The sequence below is a fragment of the Larimichthys crocea genome, chromosome III, assembly GCF_000972845.2.
Source record: "Larimichthys crocea isolate SSNF chromosome III, L_crocea_2.0, whole genome shotgun sequence".
Taxonomy (NCBI): domain Eukaryota; kingdom Metazoa; phylum Chordata; class Actinopteri; family Sciaenidae; genus Larimichthys; species Larimichthys crocea.
In genome coordinates this window covers 38014841-38034404 of record NC_040013.1, presented here as the reverse complement: position 1 = coordinate 38034404, position 19564 = coordinate 38014841, and the positions used below count along the sequence as shown (strand labels likewise).

General features: G+C 40.5%; 1 protein-coding gene across 2 annotated transcripts in view; it reads right to left on the bottom strand.

Moving 5' to 3' along the window:
- The window catches only part of efna5b (ephrin-A5b), a 90934-nt gene that overhangs the window by 3908 nt on the left and 67462 nt on the right, over positions 1–19564 (bottom strand). Inside the window, exons 2-4 of one of the 2 annotated variants that reach the window (XM_010733528.3) lie at positions 14856–15148; positions 1472–1537; positions 1006–1086 (exon numbers count right to left, since the gene is read on the bottom strand). In XM_010733528.3, coding sequence (XP_010731830.2) covers positions 1006–1086; positions 1472–1537; positions 14856–15148 — 440 coding nt within the window. The remainder of the gene's footprint in view (positions 1–1005; positions 1087–1471; positions 1538–14855; positions 15149–19564) is intronic. The other variant, XM_019266013.2, reaches the window with a different exon arrangement.

Here is a 19564-nt window from a genome sequence, read left to right as displayed (position 1 = left end):
TACATGTATGTGTGTAGTTGGGGATGGAGATATGTGGCAACAGTAGATGACGGATGAATGTTCTAATCTCTCCTCTTTTGGAGAGCATAATCGAGGGATGAGCGTGCAAGGTGAGAGGCAGCCATCAAACATGCATGCAGGATGGCAAGGCAGATAGAAGATCAGGAAGGAGGAGAGGCAAGCGGGCCTCATAAATGTCCTCAAATCTGGCCTTGTGTAGGTGTGTGTGTCTCACTTTGATGGCAGTTTATGATCTTCACAGTGAGCAAAATGTAATAGGTCTCATTTTCAAATTAATAATGTCTAGAAAAAAACAAAAAATTTTTTATGTCCTATATTTGACAGTTTGTTATATACATCCCCAGTGGGGCAGACTTTGTGTTGTTCCAGATGTTGAGGTGAGCTGATGCTGGGAATGAGACTGCAGCATGCGGGTGATGTGGAGAGTTAGACGTAAAAATGATGTTTGTTCTGAACACAGGAAATAATCAATGATGTGCTACAGAGACAAGAACAGAACATTCAAATATGTAACATGTATTTCTGATATGCACAGGTATGTGTATATGCGTACATATCATTTTCTTAGTGATACTTATTGATTTTGATGAATTAGGGCAGTATGATTTTAGTAATAAAGGCTAATGATATGGAGTAAAACATGCAGTTGGAAGTGACAATCTGTGTTGAATCTGTGGGAGATACATCATATGCACTGGCACATTCATGAATATATATGTAATGAATTATATACACTACATACAGTGTGTATATAAACATATATCGACATGCAGTATAGCTCATCTATAGAATATGCAAGCAACAGTAGCATGACACATCTTTGGTAATCTGGAGAAGCATCAGTATCAGAGAAGCATCAGGCGGGGATGTGGAGGGACAGCTTCCAAACAGCATAAAAGGAAAGAAGCACAGAACCAGAGACACATGTACAGATGTATGGAGGTCATACTGAAGACAATTCAAAAAGCAGGAAGCCATACTAACCTCGTGGTTCTAATGTATTGTCTACTTTGTCGTTTACATCAAAAACGCGGTCATGTACGCCTATAGTTTTCACACAGCTGTCTATAACAGAAAATAGGGAGAATGAGAGATCATTAGAGGTATATGCCAAATAGGTTAGTGACATTTGAAGCCCCCCTCTCAGCCCTGAAATTAAACATCCCAAGCAACAAAGCTCATGGCAACATTCAGATGAGGTATGAAGTGACCTGGATTTCATTTGATGTGACCATCTATCATCCTTTTCATGTTTTCAAAAAAAACATTTCCTTAGCAAGTAAAGCAGTTTTGTGATAAATGAAAGGGGTATGTTGGACAGTGAGCAAAAGGTAATTGAGGAGGAAGTGAGGTAACCAGAGAGGTAGACATAAACTGTTTTGATTTTCAATCCAAATGTGCACTTCAACAAGCTCTATTACAAAGCCTTGAGTTGCATGCAAACACTTACTTGATGGTCGGACGAAAACTTTGAGCTTCAGGCATGTTTTCCTCCCGTTCTCAGCAATGGTGGAGGCTGAAAGAAATGCAATAGCCATAGGTAGAGTGTTAATATAATACTACATGTAGTATCACATGTGCATTAACCAATCAGATAAATAGTTTCCAACTGTATTTTTCCTTTAATAAAAGGTCTGCATGAATATATTTTAAATAATGAATATATTCTCTTCCCCGTAGACAACTGTATTCAGAGGAAAATAAACTTTCAGATAGTTAATGTTGACTCTTAAGTGGATTTTGGAGGGTTAGTCATGGTTCTTTTGAAATTATAGCCAGAAAGTATTTACAGATGTACAAGGTACCTCTCTCTAGGGAAAATGGAGTACTTTGCACACAGTTTAATTGTAGCATTTTAGATTCTACAAATGGCAGCAGCTTAGTGAGGATCAAGGAATTTGCGTCATTTTGGCTTTTTGAAAAGAACTCAAAACTGGAAGAAATCATGTTGCGCTCAGTCTTCATATATATACATGTATGTATTTTCCCATCCGAAAATCCTCAATGCTCTTCAAGGGACAAGAAGTTCACACACTGCGGATGGATGTGCTGCATGTGTGGATGGTTTGCGGTCACTGTCAGGAAATGGATCCCTTCCTGTCAGGCCCATGGGGTGTGAATCTCTGAGCGTTAGCTACCATGGTGGTTGTATCACATACCCTAAAAATATCTCATGTGGAGAGCGCGTGTTTGTGTGTGCATGCATGCATGCATGTGTGTGTGTGTGTGTGTGGTTGACCACTAATGGTGTTGTGGTGAGGCACCAGGTGCTGTCTCCTGGATAGGGGTCAAACACATGTCAGTTGGAGCATGGTGGGTGCATACTGCATGCATCCATCATGGCAGGGAATTGTACAGTAATTTAAAAATATATGCTGCCGTTTTGTGTCAAGACCTCATATCAAATGGCAAATGTTGTAGGCTTTTCCCACTATTGTGATGTATTAATGCTATTTACTACAAACTAGTTTTCATTTCTACTATCTCCTTCAGCTCCAGAGAGACCATATTGTCGGCTAAAATGTCTTTGGGGCATCATTTTATGTCTTCTGTGGATCATTCCACAGCTGATGCAATGAAGCCAAGCATTTCCAAAGGCTACCATTTGGGATCTGTCAACTCCTCTCTAGTGAACCTTTACCTAACCTCTCCCCTCCCTTCTCTCTTTCCCAGCTGTGTCACCCTCTCTCCTCATCTTGTCAGCGTGGTCATATACATTCATCAAAGCTCCACTGAACTCGCCTTCATTATGTTAACAGCACACACACCAAGGAATGTGTTTACGTGCACACAAGGTACACGTTTGTCCTCTCGTGTAGCAGTTTTTAACAGTTTTCTGATCACTCCCCCTGTCTGCAGAATGTTTTACATTCAAAAATGGCTATACACACATTCCTAAAATTAATGTTCCGACATCTATTTTATGTTGAGACTGTGGAAAAAGCAGTGAGCCGTCTCTGTGGTGTGATGTCTGATGTGTTCATTAATAGAATTCTTGACTAATAACTAAGGAAAAGGTTCAGAGATGGAAATCCTTTCTTGCATTTTGCAAGCTCTCTACTCCTGATTTATCCAGAGATCCAGATGTCAGTTTCTTTATGAAATGCATACCGCACACTCTTTCAATCACTTATTTTGCCAAGCCTCCTCTACAGCTCATCAAGCTGTCTCTCTGCACTGCTTGCCGTTCGACCTTGATGTTACCATTTTAATGTTGTCGCTTCATCAGCTGTTATCTGTTCCTTAGTCATGTGTCAGTGTGCGAGAGAGAGGTGGCATGAGATCAGATGCCCCTTTTTAACTGCTCGGTTCAGATTCAGCGTGATGCAGATGGTGAAGAAAGTAGAAGGAAGGGAGAGGGAGAAAGAGAGGGCCTTATTATTTCAGTGTGGAGGCAGACGATGACACCCTAATGAACCTTGACCACCGACGCTCACCCACTCAGTCATATATACACACCAGTACCCACACAATTTATGCCACTCTTCCTATTGCTCCACTTCTCTTTTCCACCACTACTTTGTGCTCCCATTTCAAATGTGTGTGCATACACGGCCAAGGCACACACTGTCTCCAGATGTCTCATCTTCATCATTGTTGTGGGCAGAGCTGAGTCACAGCCATCGACACCAGCCACTTAGGAAAGGCAGCTGATCATGAGAGAAACATGGCCCTGGTGAAAATGGCAAAAGGCATGTGGGAGTCTCTGACATGATGACAGTTTGTGAAGCTGTTGTGACATTTATAGATTTGGTCATAATGTTAACGTTATCCACCTCCTACATAAAGAGATCACAGACATAAGATGCAAGAGCAAACAGATATCACAACTACAGTCATCAAAGGAGCTTTACTACAAGGATTTTTAATTGGTTATAAAACAGTGTCAGTTATGACCCACATAAACAATCAAGACTATCAATGAAAAAATTGACTATTTCTATATAGTTATTCGTGCCTGCCAGTCGCATTCCTTGGACTAAAAAAGGCAGTAGAAACCTTACCGCTTTTGTCCACTGGGGCTGCCAGAATCAACAAAAAAAAGGAAAGTCTGTTGTAGCAAAAATATCTATCCAAATCCAATCACAGCCACACTTTTTATGAATACAGTACATCATATGACAATGACAAGCCACACTTTGCTCTGCTAATCTGATAGAAGGCAACTAAATGGGCTCAGCTAAGCTTGAATGTGGCGGTTGTGTTGATAAGGACTGAGGTGTGCTGCTGCACATTCTTGACTACAAAAGAAAGCTTAAGCTTTGGCTCTACATTCCTTTCTTGGTTGCAGCTCTTCATACTTTGTGTGTTGATGAAGATCCCTCCACCCAGGCCAAAACCATCCACGCTATAGCGCCTGTTTATTTTGGATTAACATGCTGCTGAAGGCCAGCTTATTGTTCTTGTAGGCTGTAACATCAACACCTGCTATTCTGGTTCCCATCAGGCCCACAGCCTCAACCATCAATCCATCCAGCATGAGCAAGTGGCTGCTTTGAAGGACAGAGGCCCTTAAAAGACATCCCAGAGACGAAAAAGGAGGGGGGAGCACGGAGGGAGAAGATGGCTGTGGGGGGAGAGGTCGGGTTACTCCTCCAAGCCTTGTCCCCTGGCTGGTAATGGCTGGTCCCCTCAGTACACTGCATTATGCATTAGCATTAAGGCAAATGGAATGAAGCAGAATCCAATTACGGAAGAACAAACAGGTGGGCTCAGTGTGGCTTAGGCGCGGTATTGTTTCAATCACAGCCCAAGCCAAGCTTTATTGCAACTGTAATGTTATCTGGAAAACACATTTCGTTTGTCTTTCAATGAAAAAGTCAATGGTACATTCCAGACATGAGCACATAAAACCATGTGTCTGGAGTGGTAAGAAGCTAAAACCAAAGTTTATGTTGACTAAAAACAGTAGATAATATCATGGCATGATATTGATTTCTTTCCATCATTTAGTAGGCATAATGGCCCCAGCTGTAAAAGAATACTGCAGAGTGAGTCAATCAAACTGCTATAAGAGGCATGTCTGTTTCCTTTTTTAACATTAAATCGGGTGTCATCTGGGGTCTTCTCATGGAACATTGCCAAAATGAGGGCATACGTACCAACACAGTCACAAGGTTTAATGCAGTAATGCAGATTAGTCGGCAATTTATAGCGCAAATATTTCAAGTTCCCCCTATTGACAGCTTGTTTGTAGTAAATGCACTATATATCCCAAACATCCACAAATCTAAACATACTGTGACAACAAGCTGTTAACATTTTATATAAAACTGCATTTTTCCGCAAAGTTTAAAAATCTAAGCCGTGCATAGACTTGTTTGTCGTTGTGTGGACATGTAACATTAGTGGCATCATGTCAGCATGCCTTTAGTCTGCGTCAGGTCTCCAGCTGGCTCCAATAATGGTGGTCTAATCCTTGATCCCTGCTTATTTGTTAAGATGGGACAGGTTAAACAGAATGCCCTGTAATGTTGTGTCCAGCAATGAGCATTCCAGGCTAGCTAATTCTGCCAGGTCTCTGAAAAAAAAAAAAAAAAAACTGCTGCTAGGCTCATCTTTGATTCATGCAAACCTAGTCAGAGTTTAAGTCCAGGAGGCCAGGAGTCTGAGTTTACATAAATCGATGTGGACACACATAGACACAAACACAGATTTACTCTCTAGAACTTTTGTGCAATCTTCTCTACCCACATCTCCATTAAACCAAGGGTAGCCATAATACATTTCCTTTTGTCCACGTACAGAAACTACTACAGGAATATATTAACGGATGTCCTTCAGTTACTCCAATTGGTAGTCTTAACTGCTGCATTGTCTAAAATTATTTTTAAATGCCTACAATAACACACACGTACAGTGCAAACTCACATGCAATAAAATAATGTGCATGTGTAGAGAGACACTCAGAATTTTGAAATGTCCTTAACATTCAACCAATTCCAAAGCAACTAAGAAATATTATAATAAAATACAGACCCGCACATAGAAATCTGTTCTGTATGTGTGCTTGTATGAAGATGGAAGAGACTATCCACAGAAGGGTCCCATTAACCAGATGCTACTACAGTAAACGCACAATAGGAGGGAAAGGGGGAGCTGGGAGCAGCAATGAAAGAGAAGGACTTGGATTCAGGCAGCCAAGGGAACATAAACTCCCCCTGTGCCCCCCAGTGATAGCTGCCCTTTTGCTCTTTCCTTGCATCTTTCACCCTCTGCCAAAAGTGAACCAAAGTCATTCCTCATGCCACTTGTGCCGAGGTGATGAGGTCACGAGCAATGAAGAGGAGAGTGAGAGAACGCTATAATTAAAATAAGCCTAATTAAACATTGTATAGTACTAGTTTCCTCGTACAAGGATACAATTATTTCCCTTTGCTGTTATGTCAATGTACAAAAGCACATAATTTTGCGAAAGATCACATAATGATTATCCATCAAATTACTCTGTCTTCTTGAAAATGAAAAGCAAGTGATTGAAAGCCTGAAAACCCTTGAGTTTCATCAATTCATTCATGTCTTCATACTCAAACGACAATAAAAGTGGTGATTTATTAATCTAAGGGTGAGTTCAGCTTTTTAAAGCAGCCCCAGAATAATAAATCACTGTACATAATAATGTTTCATTACTGCACTTAGTGTATCCCATAGAATCATAATAATATTGTTATGGCCTGAGTATCCACCCACTGAACAAACGAGAAAAACTGTGTGAGGGTGTGTGTGTGTGTGTGTGTGTGTGCGTGCATAAATGTGTGTATTATAATAGAGGAAGAATAGAAAAAAAAGAAATACATGAACAGTGACCAATTAAAGATAATGACTAATGCACTGGGTTAATAATATGTGTTAATGAGTTAATGGGCAAGGATGAAATGTCCTTGTCTATGGGATAGTGAATCATAATCAGCTCCAGAAGACTGCTTTTATGCATGAATCATATTAGGCTGAGAGGAACCTCAAGCCCTCTGGATCATAGCCCTTGCCCGTCGCACTTTTCCTCCCATCCTTTGGCTTTTTTTTTTTTTTTTTTGCAAACCTTTCTGTTTTTCCATCAGACAAAGTGATGACTACTTTATTGCCGGTCAAACTCAAATAACTTGATTAGAGACTTTTCTCTCTCGCCTTGCCTTTCTCTGGGCTGTCAACAAGTGTGGCATGACTTAGCTCATGGTCTATTATTAGCCATGTCTAGCCAATGGGCTGGCTCACTGGTGGACTGTTTTCAGTTTATTTTTGAAAGGGGACTCCTGAAACTGAAATGAGCTTGTTTCGGCTAGACCTTTAACACTTTATTCTTATGTTACTGGATCTTCTCAGGAGGCAGTAGACTCAACAGATTGATTTGACACCATTTTATATTATGTGTTTGATGAACATATTCAGATGGGTGATGGATTTCAAGAGATTTCAAAATAAAGTGTAAGGTTTCCAGATAACAGAATTTGATATTTGGATCGATATTAGTATTTTTTCGGCAAAAAAAAAAAGTAGGATGATGTTTTAACTTTTTCTTTTAATTAATAACCTGCCTGTAGCACAGAAAAAGTCTCTGAACACATTTTGAGGACCAGCTGCAGTTTTCCACTATTCTGTTTCCACAGCAGCAAGTGAACCACGGGTGGAGAAGGTATGTTGTTAATGATGTAGCTGATCAAAAACAACTTCGTACCGAATGACATCGGCACCAACCGGGTGTGTCATCAGTAGATTGCACTGAACAGACAGAGGTAGGTAAACTTCCTCTCACTGATTTATACAGTCATTTAAACTCTCGTCCTCATTTCAAAGCAGTAAAGTTAACTTGGGTTTACCCCCTGCTCCGTCACTGTCTGTGACATGCAATCTGGAGGGCAAAAAACACACAGCTGACAGGTATCTGGTGCAAATTAAGAGACGCGGAAGAGGGTTAGTTATTGCAGGCAGTGCTGCCCAAAGAGGGAGACGAGATTAAAAGGGGAGACAAGAAATGATGTAGTAACCAGGGGAGACAGTAGTGGTGGAATGTCTATCCATCTATCAGGATTATAATAATGCATTCCAGACATCTGTGTGGCTTTTCTGAATGTCTGCTCATGTATGTGTGTATGCATATTGTACACGAGTGCATGTGAATCCATGTGTGCAGCTCTCTGTCACATTACTCCATGTTGTCGGATCATTTCTGAATGCTGATGACAGGGCTGATTTTTCATGTGGATGAATGAAAAGGGGCTGAGTTATGATGGTGTCCATATGCAGGTTCCCTCCTTGTACCACAAATGGAACAGCACCGGCTCTTTATCATTATTAGCGGACCTCCCATGGCTCTCACAAAATACAGACTGCATACACCATCCCCTGCCTCTATTTCATTTGTCCATTAATGCCATTTTCCTGCTGCTTCTCCTGCTGCCTGCTCTACAATGTCTACTCTTTCTTCCTTTCAAGAGCAGCTTAAAGGAGCATGGTGCATCACAGGATTTATGATCAATCAGAAGGCCGTTTTAGTCCATGTCTTGGAGAATGTGTTTGAGCTTTGTGTACATGTAGCAATCCAGTAAATAAGGAGACCTTATGAGATCTTGTGTTGGCTTGAAAGTTATGATCAATTCTAGTCTTCTTCATTTTGGATATTGGCCTTTGGGCATGTGCAGAGTGACTGTTTTTCATTTTGTAACCTGTAGAGTAATCGCATACCCTCTGGGTTTTGTTGGCCATTTAGCAAGCGTTCATTTGGTGTTAGTCACGTACTCTCATAAGGTCTGTGTTACCGTCATAGCTTCCTGTGTCAAACCCAGAAATATCTATAAAATAACCACAAGTGAGCTGCAAATGGTGTTACTGATTTTGTTTTTCTGTGAGAAGCACTACCAGTCCACCTACAGTAGGTGAACATGTCAGACTGCAAGAAAATGACATGTTTTCTCTCGACAATCTGCCACTGCGTGATCACACCAAGCGGTTTCCTATTTGCCACAAATCTTGCACGCCTAAAAAAAACCATAACTCAGCTCACTCATCTCTTGCAAGCAAGCTGCCACTGATATTGGATTCCTGCCCTTTTCAGATTAAAATCACTCAGATATGAGATTGTGGATTGTGTCCATATTAGAAAAACGTGCTTGCATCAGCATTCTGCGAGATGGGTTTCACTTAAACCACGAATGCACTGTGAACTCTGACCTGAGAAGTGATCTAACTGTCCCCTTATCCCTCATGTCTGTCTGTCTGTCTGTCTGTCTGTCTGTCACAGAGGCTGACACTTTCGAGGGAGTTACACTCACTGCTAATGCTGCATTTTGCTGAATTGCTTGCATATGTGGAATCTCCCTGAGCCTGGTAATTTTTATATATTTAATGCATTCCTCTGTGAATTATTTCTGTCTTGTGTTGACCTGTGGAGAAAACACGGCGTGTTGTCTACCAAAAGATCAGAGTACTGACCGACTCATCTTGTCTTCAATTACCTTCCTCAGACAGAGAGGCTGACACTAAGAAAAAAATGAAGAATTATGACCTCCATTTGAGTAAATTCCCTCCGTCCTGCTAGCGTTGATTAAGCTGTTTCTGTTGTTGAAGCAGATGACAGCAGAATCCTGTCTCCTTTCTCTAATTTTATCAGAGATGCAACAAATCAACCCTCGACCCGCATCGAACTCATAGGGCGAAAACACCATTAACGGGAATTTTCTCGGCTGGAATATCATTTGACAGCTTAATTTTCATCTACAAACAAGAAAGCTAATCAATCACGTCACTGAGGGCAGATTTTTCATACCCTATTCCCTCAGGTCATTTGGCTACAGAAAGTTATTAGAGATGAGGAAATGATTAATATTCTGATACAGTGTATGTGTATATTTGTGTGTAGTATATGTGCTGTTCTGTGTGTAGTAAAATAGTGTTTATTCTAAATGAATACTGGAGATAAATTAGTGAAATATTGATTGCGGATATATATTCTATCTTAATTGAGACTTCTACAGCAGTGCTATAAAACCAAAGAAATCAGTCATTTCATGAGTGTTATGTCTGAAGTACATGAGCCCATTTACACTTACTATTGCTAACCTCTGCCTCATGTGCTCATGGATAGCAACCTCTGCCTCAGGGCACATCAACGTTTCTGTTTAGTGCAGGTATGCAGTATGGCCGACTTCACTAGGTAACGATGCATAAGATTTTCTCTGTTAGCTACGCTACACTACACATTCACACAATGTAGGTAAATGGGCTACAAGGGCAAAGTCTGACCAATGACTTTGTGCTTAGCTACAGATATTGCCATATCTTATACAGTAAAACTAAACTTGCTATGTTAAAGCTAGTTGTGGGCACTGTGTGTGTTGTGATGTCTACAATTTATAAAATTGTAGACATTAAAATAAAATTGCTATAACAGACCATATCAATAAAAATGAATACGTTACTCAAAAATTTAAACAGTTTGGGATTCATTATTTAGACTTTTGGCCTTGGGTACTTAAACATTTCTACACACCGTAGATGATAAGATGAACATTTAATGATCCCTGTGGAAAAACTGGGTAAAATCACGTTGTGCACCAGAGCAGACAAGGCCATATATGACTTCTGGGATGAACTTTAAACTTAAAATATTCTCATTTCAGTTAAATTTATATAAGCCTCATTGAACAAGTTCAAGTCTTAGTTCTGGTGATGATGTAAGTTCATATAGGAGACATCATGAACAATCATGTTGACTCTACTGTTTTACTCAAGTTGCATCACAACCATTAATGTTAACAATCATGTGAACATGCAGTGTATCCATGTAGTGACACACACAGAACAAAGTCAACTGTTGATGTCTCAATTTAAAAATAGACCACAAAATGTTGGAACAACTGATACTGCATAGCATCTTTAAATATATAGAGCCCGAGCCAAGAGCTGAATCAATGTTTACTCATGGATGCACAGCAGCATACATAGATGACTTGGAATTTGACAACAAGCTTCATTCCCATTGGCAGAAATAATGAGAGTGGATATCATCACAAGGTAGCTGGCAAACTGCTATCATAATAACAATCCTAGTTAAATAACTGTTTCATAGATCAGTAGGCATCCACTTCTCGGGAATCAACCTGGTCACATAACATTATGCTTATCGTTAAAAAGAGCTAAGCAATGCTTTCACTTCATTAAGCAGGTGTAGTGTTATCAGACACTGACAAACTACAGGCACCATACCACTGAAAAGGTTCCAACAGGAAGAATTTCAGTTCTTTATGGCAGACCAAGAGAAAAGGACTGTACTAAAGGTTGTTAAAACAACAACCTACCTGCCCAACACTATCTTTTCTACAGAAATAACATGCATGCAATCCTGTCAGGCTTATTGTTCCAGGACACAGGCACCATTTTCTATCTTGGGTCTGGCTGTATATCATAAGCTCTGACTGGGGTAACCCAATATCTGGGAAACTGAGAGGTTATCTGTCTCCACACCGGACATTATCTAAATATTAGTTAACTCATCTGGAAATGACACAAACATTTATCCTGATAATGCTGAAAGACTCAAAGGCTAAAGAGTACTTCACTATGACAAATGTTTGATAAAATGAATCTTTTTCTTAAAGAGGCTATTTGCCTTCTGCTATCACAACCTCACCACTTTAGGACACAGTACTTCAAATATAATCCAACCATTACCTATAAATGCTTATCGTTTGCAGGGTTGACATGAGCTAGACATCACATAGACAAACAATCATTTATGCTCACATTCACACCTATGGCAACTTAGAGTGACCAACTAACCTGCATATCTTATACTATGGAAGGAAGCAGTAACACATGACTTCAAATATCATATTCTTTATATATTTTAGCATGTGCTGGACATTGTGCCACATAGTTGACCAAACCAGAGCCACAACATGAGCAAATATAAGAGGTTACAGGAAATTGGACTCAAATGACCATAGTGCTCTGTTTTTACCAGATTTATGTCATCAAGTCATGTTATGAAATGTTTTGCTGTTGAAGTGAGTTATTGTTTTATTGAGACAACAAACTAAAAGATAAACTTGACCGGCACTTGGGTCTAGTTTGATGTCATTGAGTAAATTCACTGTGCGTGTAAGCAAACCATACACAAAGGAAGTAAAACTAGAAAAGTGAACTCCAGTTCAAATGGCCACAAACGGTTGCATTTGGAACGAAACAGATTTGCTCCTGATGCACTGTTGTGTTTAGATTGGCTCTTTTAAAAAAGATTAGAGATTAAAGACTAGATATAATCAAGTCTGAGCCAATGTTTTTTTTTTAACTCCTGAATATTTATAATAATAGAATGTTAAACCAAATGTAATCCCTGAGAAAATCACAGTAATTAGGTTATAAACTTTTGAAAAATTCCCAGTTGTGATTTAATTTTACAGCCTGTTTATGCATTCCTCAGTTAGAAAGTTGTATTTATGACTAAATTCTAAAGATTAAAGGAGAGTAAAACTGATGTAACCCAATGTAACCTGAAAGGTCTTGTATGTTTCTACTGCCAGGGGATAAGGAAGACTCTAATGGTTGATGATGATGATGGTAGCAGTAGGAACAGATGTTGCAGATGAATTGGCAAGTAAAGTAATGTAACTACCTCTTTCAATCTTCTTACTTCAGTTCTACATTCTGTCCACTGGACAGATTCTGTCCAATCCATCAGCTGCCATCTCCCTTGCTACTCGTGGACATACAGGCTGGACACAATGGCAGTGGGAAATCACATGTCAGATGACTTCATGGTAGATGACTTTAATATCCGCCACAGTAGCCAGAGAGGCTATACACTAGAATCATTCAATAGCCAATGAAGCCGCGGGCCACTAAACCAATATGGCGTGCTACAGCAGAATGGATGTGTTCCATGGAAGCCCTGTCGGTCGCAGTGTAATTTAATCCAGCCCTTAGGACAAGCATCTCTCAACAGAAATGGAAAAAAAAAAATGTTAGAAATAGAGACTTGAGGGAGTGGATGAATTGTATAACCCTTTGCTAACCCCCATCTACGCTCCCAACTTCGGAGACTGCCATTTTTCCCTCGTCTCATTTAGCATGACTGTCAATGCAAATTGGCTATAAAAGCAAAGGAAAATCTGGTTACTTTTTAAACAGACAAATGACCAAACACCTGAATGTTGAAAGGCCTTTGGAAAGGATTTCAGGCTATTTGTTTTGCAGACAAGCTTGAGAGAGAAAACACCTATTCACCACAGAAACAACAGCAAACATGGATACATGTGAGATGGATAAAGGACAAAAGTCTTGGCTGGCTGTCGGGTTAACTGCCTCATAAAAAGGTGCCAATTTAGAAAACAGATTTCATTGTATAGAGCTCGCCTCAGCTGCACTCCTGACTCTTTAATCCCTGTCTCAGAGAGAAGGAGAAAACACAAACACACAGGGGTTTGACAGCCACCTAGAGCTGCATTAACACCACAGGCCAAATTGTGCAGATAAACATATATAAGTATGCTATAACCAGCAGCATTTAGCAGGAAGGTGTTAACTGTCAAAACTGACACCCCCTCGCTGAGAAGGAATTTATACAGGTTTAGCCCACAAAGAGCACAGATCTTTCAACTTTTCCTCCGACAGCTGAAGCAATATTGCATTAGACTGCATGATATTGCACTAATGCCCCCCATATGAGAACAAAACCGTACTTCCTCTTTTGTAAAGATCAGCGTATCCCTGTGACAAATGTGTTTGGAGTGTGCAACGGTGACTGCGCCTACTGTCAGTGACTCCTCCGTCTCCCATGTGCGAAATAGTCTGTGGTGGGAGGACAAACTCAACTCAATTCCACTCTATCACCTTGCTTTGATAAAACCTGATTTCCCAGGGGCTTCAACTTCAGATGAACTCGGTCTCTATACCATATAGCAGACAACTTAACAACTAACATGAGCTGAATGGGAACATAACATAATGCAGAGAGGAGGGCACTCCTTTGTGAGCGGTACAGTATTGTGTAGCGGGGGGGTTGTGAGCTGTAACTTTCAAACTGTCTCAATTTAACTCCCCCATGAATTCCATTGCCATTTTAGGGAAGAGTTTTTCTATGAGTGATGAGAACAGTGTGAAAAGCTTGGCTGAAAGCAGAGCATGAAAGCGTCTGCTTGGATCATGGTAATGCCACTCTCAAAGCTCTGTGCTGAAGTTATGAAAACATGGTTGAGGGATATATTATGTGTGTGTATGTAAGTCTCCCTCTTTCTTGCTCTACTGTACTAAAAGAAAAACATTAGGTCAGGAAAAGGCCAGCTAGGTTTGTAATTCATGTCAGGTTAGGTCATTTTTTTCCCCCCTGCAAATGCATATGGGTTTTTTGTTGAGCTTTAGGAAACATATCATACAACATTGAGATTATCTGCAATTGTGTCATCACTCTCACTACAGCTCAGTGATATGTTACTGCTTTCTCGTGTCTACAGACGGGTGGTGAATTAAAGAAAAAGCCCAAATAAATGAGAAGAAAACATTTCCTGCATAGACTGGGTCACTGCAAATCAATACAATCCTATTCTGAGACATCTCATGATGGAACATCATTGTCCTGAATTAATGAGTAGAAAACTAGTATGAATCATATGCCACTACCTTTGCCGTCACCAGATTACAGAAACCTATAGGAGATTTCGGTGTGTTGTGTTTCTCCATCATCAAAACCAAATGAGGGAATATCTGAGCTGCTTCTTCTATGCCACGCAGCTCCGTCCGTTCATGGTGCCTCAACACCTTACTCAACCTCTGTTTTTTGTTTTTTTCTTTTTGTTTCGTCACCCGTCTGTATGTATGTTGGGCACAAAGTAAACGTTACTCACAGATGTAGTAGTATTCTCTGCCCGGTCTGAACTCAAAGCCCAAGGAGAAGGGAGTGAAGAGCTGGAACTTCTCTGAAAACTTGAGCGGTCCGTTCGGGGAGTGCGGCCTGTTGCACTCCCAGCGTTTGAAACCCTTCGCGGTGTGGTCGCACGTGCTGTAGCCATCGTAGTTAACCATGTAGAGGACATAGCGTTCCGTCCGCTCCTCAGGCACTGTGTCTTCGTAGTGAGGACAGTAGACATCCAGGTAGTCGTTTATGCACACGTCGATGTGGTAGTCCCCACTATGGAACCTGCGATAAAACAGAAGAGAGATAGGAAAAGGTTAACTTTTTGATATTTATATAAAGCACAAGTACTGACCAGTTGAAGTACATGGACTTCAAAAGTTATTGAAGTATATTATTAACAGATCTGCATGTGGATGAATCAACATCACTTTAGTTATTAGGGGTAAAGGTTTCTTTGAATTCAACATTTATGCAGAGAATACTGGTTTGATCTCTCTGCACTCTTTCAATGTTGTGCGGAAATTTACAAGCACCAGGACTCATCTTCTGGCTTTAATAAATTTGGGTGGGTGGGTTTATCTATAAATCTATCATTGCCACAGATATTTACTCACACATACACACATCTGCCTTCCGAATGATAGCAAACTGAAATATCCATGCCGGGGAAACTAAGCTTAAAAAAAAAAAAACACACTTTTATTTCATTTTTTTTACAAAAAAATGAAATAAAATACACAGACAGATGACCTCGAGAGCAGTGCAGAGTAGAAATGATCACGGGGATACAGGATGGTCCAGACAGTAAATGTCATGATGGGAAAAATACAGAGCCGGACTGTCTCTGAGGGCTGTGCAGTGAGGCATCTTTACAACTGCAGTGATCTAGAACAGGCCACAAAGGGTCAGGGGGCTTCAATACATACAGGCAGATTCATCAAAAGGCCACACAGTGTCACAAGCTTGCATCCACACACACACACACACACACACACACACACACACACACACACACACACACACACACACTTTTCTTCTCTGCTGCCTACAAAATATGTCTCTCACCTGTGGAATTAACACACAATCAACACAAATGACAGCTGCCAAGATGAAAGCGCAATTCCTGCGTCGTGAGTTTCTGGCTGGGTCTAGGATGGTATGTCCCTAACCCTGAGGTCACAGGGGCATCATAGGGAAAACCCTTACCCCCTGTGAACTTACTGGGGTTGCCCTCAGTTTAGCACATACACCTGAAGTACACGCAAACAACTGTTGCCACTGACTCATTTCACCCATAAGCCAGGTGGTTTGAGTTTATAATTGAGACCCAGTCTTTAACGTTGTAGGAGCACAGCCTGACAAGAGTTCTGACAAAACTTTTAATTGAAAACCACCACTGCTGTCTATAAGAAGGGCTCCTCAAGCCCCAGAACGCACAAGGGGCAGAGCGTATAACAGGCTAAAACTGTTTTATCCCGAGGACTCTAGAGCCTCAGGATTAACATACTGAAGCTGTACACACACTCAACACAGTGACCTCCTTCTCTCTCCTTGTGTGTTTGTGCAGTCTGTCCTCATTCAGTGGTAGTGAAGGTCGTGTGGCTCAGGTCTATTTGACGTCACAAGTGGTTGCTCATAGTTGCTCAACATTCTCCCAGATCTATATTCTTCATATATGTTTACAGTCTATAATTTTGTAATCCTGATTGCCTATACTGTCATTTACTTTCATTTCAGTTTGTCTGTTCTGTACATATGCCATCAAGACAGACCTCCCCTGTTTCTCTTTCTGAGGTTTCTTCCATTTTCTACCACATTTAATGGGTGTTTTGAGGAGTTTTTCTTCATCAAATTGAAGGTCAAGGACAGAGGGTGCTGCATGCTGTACCGATTTTAAAGTCTCTTAAGGCAAACTTGAAAATTGTGTGTCATTGTATCTTTTGATTTTGTACCACAAACAACTATTCAGCTCTTTCAAGACCTTCAAAAGAGCAAAGTCTATTTTCTAATGCATTCATTTGGTCTAGAAATATGAGTAAGAAAAAAATATTGTTTTTCACTGAATAGCACTAAACGTCTCAAACATCTTACATGCTGATTAAAGTAGTATTTAAAAAAATGTCAGTACTTCTCCTCTGTCTCTTTCTCATCCTCCTTTCCTGCCCCCCATCACTCTCTTTCCACCCACTTATTTACTTTCTCTTTATTCAAGACTACAGCTCTGCTCATTATTTCAATATGATGCTTGTGTTCTGACTCTGAAAATGGATTTTCTAAGATCAAATCGCTGTATATGCACTGAAAATGCTTATCCCGCCTGACTGTGTTTGTGTCAATATGCAGTATGTCTAGACAAACTACACAGAATTACAATCACAAAGCAAGCCAGTTGTTTCGGAGCTTAAATAGTAATTTGAGTTAAAAAGAAATCTGGTTTTGGTGCCTTCAGTTGTCACTGAATTCATGCTCGTATAATCGAATGATTAATGTAACTGTCGAGGGACAAATTGAAGCACCGCCATTTCTCATTTATGTGATCATGTGTGCCTGTTGGTTCTCTCCTCTGAACATTTATTTATGTGCATTGGTGTGTATGTGAGCATGAGCTAGCATGAAATGTTGCCTTTCTTGTGTTTACCCATGTAGGGTAAATATCAATGTGAGGGTGTTTACAACCAAGGCATGGAGTAGCTCATCTGAAACATCTCATTTAAAGCATGTCTGCAGAGGTCCAAAAAGAGCCATGCATCTCCCTCACTGCTTTAAAATGTCAACTTAATGGTCACATCCACCCATCCGCTCACCCCAGCTTGTGTGTGTACTGTATTCTGTGTGAGTGTGTGAGTGTGAGTGTGTGTGTGTGTGTGTGAGAGAGAGAGAGAGAGAGAGAGCACGTTTGTGCACGTCTGTGCGTGTGTGTGTGTGATGTTTCAGCTGCCCTTCTCTCCCTGCCTCAGCAGTCAGAATAGTGGCTCGTGGCCCTGACTGCAAATGAAGCAGAGGATGTTTGGATGAGTGAGCACATAAAAAAAGGGACAGGACAGGCATTTGTAACATGTAACACACAAACACACACACACAGCAAATGCACACCCAGTGTGCATCTCCACTTGCATACACTCCCACGCACATACATTACGTTTGTGTTATCAGTTCAGTGAGCTCCCTGGCACATTGGCAAAGAAACAGCAGTGAGACAGCCAGAAGCTGCTAATGGCACTGAGTGAGAAAGAGAGTGAGGGTGAGAAACAGACAGGGTGGGAGAAAGAATGGACCTGGTTCCAAAAAGAGGCTGAGGTAATACAAAAAAAAAAAAAAAAAAAAAGGCAGGAAGACTGAACGATGCAGATAGTATTTACCAGGCTCCCAGTGAATCCAGGTCTTTGCAGGAGTCATTCAACCATGCATTAATCATTAAAGCAGATTCTGCTAAAACTGCATAGGCATGACATGACTATGCATGCAGCCAAAGCTGTGAATGTTTCTGCAAGTATATTCAGTGCAGGATTATCGTCACGATGTCTCCCGGAAAACTTGTGTTTTGTAGAAAGCTGTGTTTATTGTCCTTCTAAAAACCCTGTTATCAAGGGACTAATGTGGGAGTTTTAGATGCAGCCAGCGTCTTGTTTATAGCCATGGCAGCTTTAATCGGCTGCTGCTGTTCTATAAACAGTCCCCGCTTTTCAGCAGAGAGAGGGAAACCGTTCTCCACCACGGAATGGACATATGTGTTATTCAGCCTCTGTATAGGACACACATGGACCAAGAGGATGAACCAGCGGGATGTAAATCAAGTATCAAGGGCTGTGCTCTGGTAGATTCTCAAAGAGTGAAATATAGGCAGAAGAAACAGTACTGCAACATAAGGGTTAACTGAAGAGAGTAATTGCAAAGATGCTGCAGGATCGACTAAATCCGATGGGTACAAAAGAAAATGTAAATCAAAGCTGCATCATAATTGGCTGTTTTGTGCATCTGTGTGTCAGCTATATGAGCGTGTGCTCCTAGGATAATTACAGGTCTCAGTATTTAATGATAACCAATTAACATTGCGTTAATATCATTACATTTTCCATTAAAAATGGTATTTTGCCTTTAAATATTAAATAAATGTTGTATTGTAAATACTGTCGAGCTCTGACACAGTGAGCCCACCTGTTATTGTGTACAAAGACGATGCCATCAGTGTGCAACATGTGACAGCCAGCCAATCAGAGGTGTTGTTGTCTCTGAGTTAAAGTTATCATAAAACATAGGCTTTAATGTTAAAGCTGGAGGCAAATGAATTGTAAGAGGCAGGCACATTAGCAAATTGAATAAATGCTAATTTGATTGATCAGTATACAATGGCGTTTTAAAATTTAATAGGTGTTTTAATTAGTATATTTTATAATTAAACACTAAAAAAGTCCAATCATTTTGTTGGCACACTCCACAACCCTTACAGCGTTAACTTACATGTTTCTCTCTATTAATGTTCCTAAGATGAGAGCTGAAAGCTGGTACAACTCCAGATGGAGTTGGCACTGAGTTGCCCTCACTAGTCCCTCAATACCACACACACACACACACACACACACACGCTCGCACACTCTTCCTAACCACCACAATCACTCCCTATTTTACGACACAATACTGGCAACATCATGAGCAAAATCTTTTCCGCTATTGTGAGAATGGAGTAGCAGATAGTGGCAG